The following is a 10,864-nucleotide window of genomic DNA, read 5'->3' on the forward strand; positions in this document are numbered from 1 at the left end:
TGAAGAACTTGCACCCATAGAACTTTGCTCGAGCTGCAAGACGGAGGTTGTACGAGAACCCACCTGATGCTACACCAAGCACATCAACTGCTGCAGCAGCATTTTCAGCAAGCAGTCCACACCCACATATTGATTCTGACTTTGCTAAAGTTAAAATTCTTTGCATTTATTGTGATGAAGTTTTGTGTTATGGGGAACAGTCTATAGACCTGATGAAACACAGGATGCGGGATCATTGCTGTCCTCGACATTAGTTGTTCTTTTTTTCATTCTTTTGTTCCGCTTGGAATTTGTTGAGAAAACACAAAAAAAATACAAAACACAAAAAAAAGTAATTTTTAGAACTACCTTCACTGGTCAAAGAAATAACTATATTTCTATGTTAGTGTGTAAAAGTTTGTCAGAATGAATGTGTAGTTCATAAATGAATGAATGAATATATTACTAGTGTATGGAGAATGTGAAAGTGCAGAACTATAAGGAAGTGCTAAAGCATAAATCTATAAGGTGTTTACCTATAGTATACTGTAGTATGTCCGAAGCACTTGAATGTATCATATGTACATACATATGTTAAAAGTCTATGCTTCAATTTGCGCTGCTGGTGAAACTGCCCTGGTGAATTTGTATGTGTTAGGGGCGGATTTACAATCCCCTTGTGCCTCTTTTACACAGCCGTTGCGTCACTTTTGTGACACAGTGGTGGTGAAAAAGATGTGCCATGGTGTGTGCTATTAACAATGTGACGCATCTGGAGGGTGCATTACATTGTAAAGCCCTGCGCCAGAAGAGGCTTTCCTGTGCAGACGTGGGTGCAGCAACGCCTCCTAAAAGTGACTGAGTGAAATGTATAACATTTCATTCAGTTACTTTTGAGCTTATGCTGCGTCAAAACCTTGCACATGCTTGAAGCAGGTGTAAGGATTGATACAGCATTGTGAGCATAGGGCCTCAAGAGCATTGCTGGAGCTGTGATATGCTTGCAACCGAAGTCAAGTAATAATTAATCCAAAAATTACTTAGCAATTTAGTTTTGTTATTATTTTATAATAAGAATATGAAATATAATCAAAAAAATTAAAAACATATAAATATGTTCATTAATAATATAAGACATTAGTATAAAAATAAAGACATAATAATTAATACATTTATAAATTATCATTTATAAAACCTTTGAAATTCACTGAAAAAACCATAGGTTTCACACACGTTATAGTTAGGAGTTAGCATTTAAAAAACCATGCAAATTCATTGAAAAAACCATAGGTTTCACACATGTTATAGTTAGGAATTAGTATTTTTTTAAAACATACAAATTAATTGAAAATAACATAGGTTTTACACGTTATAGTTAGCTGAACATTTCTCTCATACAAAACCTTTGAAATTCCTCCGTTATAGTGAGCTCAGTTAACTATAACGTGCGCGCCCGCAATGCACTGCTGATGACGTCCCATATTACATTACTCATGACATGGTCAGTGACATCACTCATGACATTACTGATGACATCTCAAATGACATCTCTGCTGACATCACTGATGACATCATCCAGTGAATGTGTGTCTATCTGAAAAATAAATATTTTTTATATATGTATGTCTAAAGGTTGATGGAAGAATAAATGGGTAAATAAGTGTCTAAATGGATGTCTTTTTTTGTAAAATTGATGTTATAACTGACTTATTAAGTATATCTTAGTGAATAGGTGTACTAGCGAGTCAGCTTTAAATATTTAAATATCTGTATCTCCTAATAGTAGCACTGATGTGTGACTGCATGTTTAGATGTTTATCCAAGGAGATATCTACAGATTTGGCAGAGTGAGGCGTACAGTTCAGAGCAGTTAGGTATGTAATCTAGTCAAGGGTAGGAGCTGAGAGATTAGGTGGGGTGATCAAAGTTAATTCTGTTTTGGGAGTATTTAACAGGAGATGGTTCTGAGCTAGCCATAGTTGAGTTTGGGCTAGTGCGGCATTTAAAGTGGTTATGTCCTATTGCGAAGATATCTTCAGGTAGAATTGTGTGTCATCCGCATACATGAGGTATTGGATTTTGGCTCTGTTCAGAATGACCGGAAGAGGCTCTATGAATAGGTTAAAGAGTGTGGGCAACAGTACAGAACCTTGGGGGATTCCAATCAGGACAGGAGTTCTGGACCCCCGGGTATGATGAACTTTGATCCTTTCCGTGGGGTTGTTAAGGAAGGAGGTAAATCAATTAAGGACCAGGCCCGACATTCCCATCCTATGTTGTAGGAGATCAATCAAGTTTTCGTGTTTGATAGTATGGAAGGCTTAGGACAGGTCTAAAAGGATCAGGAGACAAGGGACATTTTTGTCAGGGGTTCGCAAGGCATCATCCATAGTGTGAGTTACTGCCATTTCAGTGCTGTGCCCTGCTCTGAATCCTGACTGATGAGGATCCAGGAGTTGATATTTTTCAATATGTTTACAGAGTTGCGAGTGAACACATTGCAAGCAATTTCGCTAGAGTAATGACCTGCTAATAGTTCGGAAGTTGTTTTGATCTGATAGGTCAGGTTTGGGCTTCTTGCCCAACTTTTAGGTATTCCCCTGTGAGAGGGATTCATGAATGATCCTGGACCAGAGAGGTAGAACGGGTGAGATTAAATCTTTACATAACTTGGCAGGTACATCATCACCAAAGTGGTTGGAGGGTTTGATGGATGTCATGTTGCAAAGTAACTCAGTGCAGTCTGGTAGGAGAAAACATTGTTTTTGAGTCCCAGAGGTGAGTGCATTGTCGAGGATTCTGCCGCCTTCCCTAATCCTGAGAGCTGAATCTTGGATAGCAGAGTTGGGGTGCTGGGTAATAGCTCCAGCTCTATTTTCATTGTTTTTTCAGCAAAATAGGCTGTAAAATCATCACCAATAGGAAGCAGGGATAATGGATTAGAGCTTTGGTTAGGAGATTGGTTATCTGTTATGCTGCTGCTCAACATTATGTTTACATATGGATGAACTCACTCTGACATTGGACACATTCCCATATATATTATTAGTGAAGGGTAAGATAGTGTTAGTGTTAAAATGTACATTTATATTTAGTAAGATACATTAGTTAGTGGGGGCGATGTTAAGATTGTAGATTATATGATATTCACCGTTCAGTATGTGCTTGTGTTATATATGGGGATTGATGTTTGAGATATGTTGTGTTAGATATAGATATGTACATTTGACCCATGCCCATACTATGCAGACTGTTATACATTACAGTCTCAGCGTGATGTGCTGCAATGTGTGAATGGCAGAAGGGAAAACATATACTTACCATATAGACATGTTTAAACCTAAATTATACTTCCATTCTGCTGCCTCATAATATGGCGTTGTTACACATTTCCACATCAGTTTTCATAGTAAAACTGCTGGTTAATAGGTCTGCAAACTGGTATGAGGAGGGGCTACTCTTTACTTTCAAACCTCTCTCTCAAATAACAACTATTCATAGTAGGGCATGTGCAGAGACTGAAGTATTTGCTCAGACCCCTCTCTTGCAAGCCCAGTGTATATAGCAGGGTGTGTCATGAGGCTGTCCTTTCCTTTCCAGACTCTATTTTAGACGACAGGTGTTCATAGTTGAATATGTGGATGGAGTAAACTCTGACTTCTAATCGTGTCATGAAGTCGGAAGACACGCCGGCCCGTAGCTATTTTGAAATTAGGTGATTATTAAGAAGCTGAAGACATAACTCTGAATTCTTCAAAAAGACAGAAAAAACTTTGGGAAAGGGGAGATCGATTTCTCTACGGCAATAACTTACACAAGAATCTTCTGCGAAATTCATGATCTTGTCCTGTGATGGTATCCATAGTGACCCCTTACAAATAAATGATACTATGAAATTTGGGGGAGCCAGAACTTCATCTCAATGATTTGGGACACAACATTCAACAGGACCCAACTGCTGTAGCCATTTTCCGTGGGCAGGATTTGTTACTTATGGTTCTTTTGTCCCCTGGGCATATGAGTTTGTCTATCTGGAAGAGGTCCTGAGGATGGTGGCCTTGCCCCGCGAAACGCGCGTCGACCAAGTGCGAAGTCTCACACTGTGTTTTGAGATTTACGGATTGGCAGGGTGCCTCTGCCAATTGGATCCAGTCCCTTTTTTTCAGATGTTGTTGGTATGAGTGTGGTGAGGGTATGACTGTGTGAGGATGTCTGTGATGGATTGCTGGTTACCCGGGGATAATTATTTTGGTGTATTGTGTCTTTTGTAAACAGACCTGTATCTGATATTATGTATATACTGATGTGTTTTTCTTTCCTTTTCTTGAATGAAATACCAATGCATTTGGATATGTGAGATTTATACATCTATGATGAAAGTGGTTATAAATCAGAGAACAAAAAACTTTTTAAGAAAACAAAAAAAATAACTTTTTTCTTCTTGAATTAATATGAAAAGGATTATCACCAAAAGAAATAATAATATGGAAATCATGAATACAACTTTATACCTTTTTAAAGAAAGCAAATAAGGCTGTTGTGTATTTGTCACCCATACTGAACTGACTGCTAAAGCAAAGAATAGAAAAGTATATTTTTGTACTAAAATATTGTGGCCATCGAGGGAAATCTGTTCTTCTTATTGTGTTTCTTCATTCCCCTCCCTTTCCCTGGCCTTATTTAAACTTTGAGGGGGCCCCATTAATCTTGCTACTGTAAACTCTGTTTGAAACTTCTTTCATCTGACTGGTGTGCAGGGTAGTGAGTGGGGGACTGTAATTCCCTTTCAGACCTCTTTCTGAGGTGACGGATATATGTGATAGTGAGATGAGAGGGACAGCTCTCTATGTCTAGACCTCTCTCTCAGATTAGAGGCATGTGTGGTACAGTATATGGAGAGAGACTGGCCTTTCTGTTGAGACCTCTCTCTCAAATGATAGATATACATACTAGGGTGTGTGAATGGACTTGCAATTCTTTACAGAGCTCTGTCTCAGATGACGGAAGTGAATGGTAGTGTGTAGAGAATAACAGTCTGCCCTTTCATACCACTCTCTCAGATGACAGGTGTGCATAGTAGTGCATGGAAAGGGATTGGCCTCTCCTGTCAGACCTTTCACTAAGATGGCAGATGTCCATAGTAGGGTGAGGGAATGGCTTGGCTACTCTTTTCTGACCTCTCTCTCAGATGACAGGTGTACATGGTAGGATGTGTGATGGACAGGCTATTCTTTTCAGAACTCTATCTCAAATGATGTGTGTGGGTAGTAGTGTGCAGACAATGACTAGGAAATCCTTCTAAACCTCTCTCAGTTGATGTGTTTGCTGTCAGACCTCTCTTTGGTGTGCATAGTAGGGTGCATTATGAGAGACTGGCCTCGGTGCTGGAACCTCTCTCAGATGACAGGTGTGTGGAGTAGTAGGCAGAGAGAGAGACTGTACAGCTTGCTAACACCCCACTCTCTGATAATAGGTGTGCATAGTAATGTGTGGGAAGAGATTGTACAACTTTTACCTAGCCAATGGGTATAAATAGTGGATAAAAATCATAGCCAGTAAGACTACTTCATACAGTAATAACTGTATATACCAGAGTGTATTCAAACATCACGCTACTCATTCCTTTTTCTCAACCTACCACAGCAGTCTTGCAAGATTGCAACTCCTTTTTCTCAGCATCACAGTACTTATCTCTTACTCACTTCCTCTCAAAACAAGGGCCAAAGAAAGCAGTCCTACTAATAGAGTGTATTGAGAACTCATGTACTCATTTTAACATTCACAATCCTGTAAGAGTCCTGTGAGATTGTTAAAATTAAAATATACATTTATTTTTTTCACAGTAGTTATCCATTAGACACCTCTTTTTTACTTAATTTTCTCAACGACTTTCTTAAAGTAACACAAATATTCAATTACCAAACGTTAATCCAACCACCACCGTGCAAGGCCTCCAAGTTTGTGCGGTGGGGCATTGGCCGCAGGGATTGGCCTATGACCATGCCATGAAGCCAACAACCACATCTAGCCAATGCCACGCTGCACATGGCATTTGGCTGTGTGAAGTGGCTCTGTGGCCAACCCACTGAAGGAAGACAACACACATACCCCGTTGCCAGGCTGCTTTTGGTCACATGGACCTCAACCCTTAGGTCCCACCAACATATGTAAAAGGGAGCGGGCAATTAGCCCTTTGCCCTGGAAGATTTTAGCACCAGCTACACCATTCCCCAGAGCCCGTCTTCCGATGTGATAGGAAGCAGGGCACACAGTGTATTCCCATGCAACTCAAGTGGTTTTAGACACATTCTCACATTTACCAACAGTGCTACACCTGGCAATGCACCATAAGATATGCTTCCTCAGGGGAGGTGTAGGAGGAGAAATATATTTATTTTTCCCTGTTACTTCCCCTTTCTATGTGTGCAGCAATTTGAGGCATATGCCTCTCAGGGTTGTTTTTGTGCATGAAGGTACCCTTTCCTGCACAAAAGCAATCCTGCATGCAACACAGGCACCCTGGTTGAATGGTGACTGAAAAGGCACTATGTAGCCAAAAAGCTGCCAATGTGGCACATTCTTGCCATTTCCCTATTATGTAGCCCTAAGTGGCCAAGGGGCACTTGCTCACTGTGCCCCTGGAACCAACCTACATCTAACTGATAACTGACAAGGTCCAATCTGGCTGATCCCCTTTCTGGGATGTTCATGTTGGGCACCTGGGCACCAGGTGCTGACGGGCATTATTTGATATAGGACACCAAAACAACCAAAACTGATTGATGTGTTTAGCAATATGGCCTTCTCACATGCCAGGCTCCCGATACTTGGGGATTTTAATCTCTGGCCTAATGGAAGTATGGACCCAGGTTATAACAACATTTTACAGTCGTGTCCAGATTTGTCCCTCAGTCAGTGGGTGGCTGAGCCTACGCATACAGGGGGGCATACTCTGGATTTGATATTCGCCAAGGAAGATTTGGTGAAAGAAGTGGAAGCTCTCCCTGTAGGCTGGTCTGATCACTATTTGATCAAATTTGTTGTTACGGGTATCAAACAGAATGCTCATGGCAGGAAGGAGGCAATCGCTTCGTCAGCAGGGACTGGGAAGGCCTACTGGGGAAAGCTAGTACTGCCCTATCTTTCATATGGAGAGCCTGGTTGAATCAGGGAAGCATGTGGAGGATAACTATGCTGCCTTCTGCTCACACATTACGGACCATATTGATCTGATTGCCCCTATAAAAATGATGAGAAGAGACGGTAAATCTTCTGCCCCCTGGTATAATACTGCTCTGAAGGATTTAATACTTGCTTGCAGACAGGCAGAACGTAGATGGAGGAGAGGGTACTCTAATGTAGATAAAGTCATCTGGAAAGAGAGGAATAGTGACTATAAGAAGAGTATTATCTCCATCAAAGCCGAGTACTTTGCTGCTGTTATCCTGAATGCAAAACAACAGTTGATCAACAGAATGCAGAACAATGTCATACATTCACCCCAGTACAGAGATCTGGGGCTAAATCCATCGTTTTTATGCACTCCACACCACCCCAGGTCAGACATGGCCATATGCAAATCAGCCTTGACCCTGTGCCTCATGGAAACAGTCCAGCCCGAACTGCCAAGCCATGTCTTTCCTAGACCGGAATCAAGCATCCAAGGACCGGTTTCTGGCTATCAGCCGTCTTCAGCCAGGATATTTTTTATTTTTTTTAATTTTTATTTAAGCGTTTTTATATAGCGTGGACTTTACCCGAAGGCTTGACTCCAGTGGTGTGGGGAGCATGGGACTCACGTCTGAGCATACCCAACCCACTCGGGGTGACAAATGCAAAACAACAGTTGATGGACAGAATGCAGAACAATGTCATACATTCCCCCGAGTACAGAGATCTGCACCTAAATCCGTCGTTTTTTTTGCACTCCACACCACCCCAGTTCAGACATGGCTATATGCAAATCAGCCTTGACCCTGTGCCTCATGGGAACAGTCCAGCCTGAACTGCCAAGCCATGTCTTTCCTGGACCGGAATCAAGCATCCTAGGACCGGTTTCTGGCTATCAGCCGTCTTCAGCCAGGATAGCTTGACTCCAGTGGTGTGGGGAGCATGGGACTCACGTCTGAACATACCCAACCCACTCAGGGAGACAAATGCAAAACAACAGTTGATGAACAGAATGCAGAACAATGTCATACATTCACCTCAGTACAGAGACCTGGGCCTAAATCCATTGTTTTTTTGCACTCCACACCACCCCAGTTCAGACATGGCCATATGCAAATCAGTCTTGACCCTGTGCCTCATGGGAACAGTCCAGCTTGAACTGCCAAGCCATGTCTTTCTTGGACCAGAATCAAGCATCCTAGGACCGGTTTCTGTCTATCAGCCGTCTTCAGCCTGGATAGCTTGACTCCAGTGGTGTGAAGAGCATGGGACTCACGTCTGAGCATACCCAACCCTCTCGAGGTGACAAATACTAAACAACAATTGATGGACAGAATGCAGAACAATGTCATATATTCACCCCAGTACAGAGATCTGGGCCTAAATCCATCGTGTTAGGGTCAGAGCATGAGTTTATACCAGGATGGCATCTCGGATTCCATCACTCATGGTGTACTACTATTGAGCCTGAGGAAAATTTTGTGAAATATCTTCATCAGGGCAGATGTCCGGGGTCCGGTTTTGAGGCGATACCCAGGTTCATAGCGGGCTGAGAGCGTTGAGGGCGATGTGCCAGGCACGCTCCAACCCCCCTCCCGAGACCCATGGTGCAAGTAGCGCCCTGTTTTAAAGTGCTGAGATACTCCACAATTTGGAGCATTTTTTGGAATGAGCGACCCGCTCTTCTATTTTTAGCACTTTTTCACCTTTTTTTATATTTTAACTTTCACGTCCCCAGGTCAGGGTGGATGATTAGAGAGTCCATACCGCCGGGGTTTAGTCCTGATGAATGCCTTGGTAAATTGAAACCACCCATATGGCAGAAACATGTTGACTGACTTAAGTATTTCTGAATTTAACCAATCCTAGAACTTTGGCAGCTAAATTCAGACACATAATACTCTTCACCTGTGCCTGAGGGATCACTCATTAAAATGTTTTTATTGATACCCTTTTTAGGCACTTTTAATTTTAATTTTACCTCACAGCACGCCCTTCTCACACAACCAGCTCCGCAGTCTTTCTGGCGTCGCAGCACACCGAAGAGGCACTCGGCCTCTTTGGTGGGGCCCGATGATGAAGCATGACACTGACTAGGTCGGTGTGTGAGGGCTTTCCTTCCCACCCAAAGTGGGTGTGTGATTCTTACCTTACTCCGTCTCTGTGGCTTTTTTGAGATTGATCTGAGCTCTCTGTTTTTGTTTATTTGTATCTAACCGGGGACTGAGAGAGTGTCCTTGAATCTCCCTACCTCTCCCTTTGTTGTTTTTTATTTTTGGTGACATCAGAAAACTTGTCCAAGTGGTCCTCAGCTGGCCAGTTTCTATGCCCATGTGTATCACTGGGCCTCATTGGTCTCTGGAATGAGGTCTGTGTGTAATGGTTTCATCGGGGCAGGTAGATAACTCATCAGCGTGGTTCACCTATTGGTGTTGGTCTGGAGTTTGTTGCGACACAATGTATGTTATAAGGTGTCATCGCTAACGCATTTAGTGCAGTAATTTAATAGTACTGCTAAGATTAGTTAAACACGTTTAACTTCCATTCAAATTACAAGTGATCTATCACACTATCCCAATATAACACAACATCAAAATATGTGACAATAGAAAACCACTGCCACCTCCAGAAATGTGGCAGGCTGATATACTTTTGAATGCAGCCCTTGAACGGGCACTATGTATCCTCTGGGCAAGCTAAAGGTTATGAGGGAGCAGGTTTTATGTCCAATGTGATGTTGAGTCTAGTTTACATGATCTAAGGTAAAATACCTCCAACTGTGCATATATACTCAGGTATAACTGTGTTATCATGAAATAGTGAGATCAAAAGAATTCATTAAAAGAACTAGGGGAATATATTTGTTTATTGCATTCATAAATCATTAGAATTGTAATGTCACTAATATTTCATGGGATCAGATCTGTAATACAATTGGACCTATCTCAGTCTCTGGTGCATTCTATATATTGAGTTGCAGAAACAGCCTGCTGTGTTTTATTCCAATTCTCTATTCTCTAAATCTACATTATTTGTGCAGCATCAGGGAAAATAAGTGACATTATTGCCGTCCACCTTGCTTTTTAATACACAGTGTACAAAAACCTATGGATGAATGGTAAATATTGATATACTTTACAATGTACTTTTCATTATCAATGTGTTTTTGCACAAAGCACGATAATTTATATTTGATCATTCATGTCAATTGCTTATCCCTGCTTCACTCGCAACATAAAATAAAAATACTTTTAAGATTAAAAACAGACCTGAGGAGAAGATTTTGTTGAAAGAAGGTAACATCCGTTCAATCGCATCATCAAGGAAGGCAGAATCCTTTGCCATGAATGCAGTCACCGGCGCAGTCGCATCCAAGTATCGATCATGGAGCTCTTTCAGATCAGAAAATGATGCCATGTTCAACGATGAAAAGTTTCAAACTTTACTTCTACTGTGTGTGCACCTATTCTTATATTAAATAATCTAAATTGCTAATTATTGATGAACAAAAGTCAGTTTTATGTGTGTGCGATCCAAACCTTATTTCAAATTCTATTTTTCTTTGATGTCAGCTGAGTCATGCTTATACATATTTGTCAACCTGTTTGCAAAGCATTTTTTTAGCTCGGCTAGTGGTATTTGACTAGGTTCTGGTGCCACAAGGGAATGTTCATCTTTCTTAGATCTAGGTAAATGTTTTATGACAAGTTACGGT

The 10,864-nt window shown here is 41.3% G+C and overlaps 1 protein-coding gene across 1 annotated transcript in view; it reads right to left on the reverse strand.

The window, feature by feature from the left end:
* The window catches only part of LOC144752102 (nicotinamide N-methyltransferase-like), a 79,608-nt gene extending 69,032 nt beyond the window's left edge, over positions 1 to 10,576 (reverse strand). Inside the window, exon 1 of the mRNA XM_078640045.1 lies at positions 10,419 to 10,576. Within this exon, the coding sequence (XP_078496171.1) occupies positions 10,419 to 10,566 (148 nt within the window). The 5' untranslated portion in view covers positions 10,567 to 10,576. The remainder of the gene's footprint in view (positions 1 to 10,418) is intronic.
* Between the last annotated feature and the right edge of the window lie 288 nt (positions 10,577 to 10,864).

This window comes from Lissotriton helveticus, chromosome 4_2 (assembly GCF_964261635.1).
Source record: "Lissotriton helveticus chromosome 4_2, aLisHel1.1, whole genome shotgun sequence".
Taxonomy (NCBI): Eukaryota; Metazoa; Chordata; class Amphibia; order Caudata; family Salamandridae; genus Lissotriton; species Lissotriton helveticus.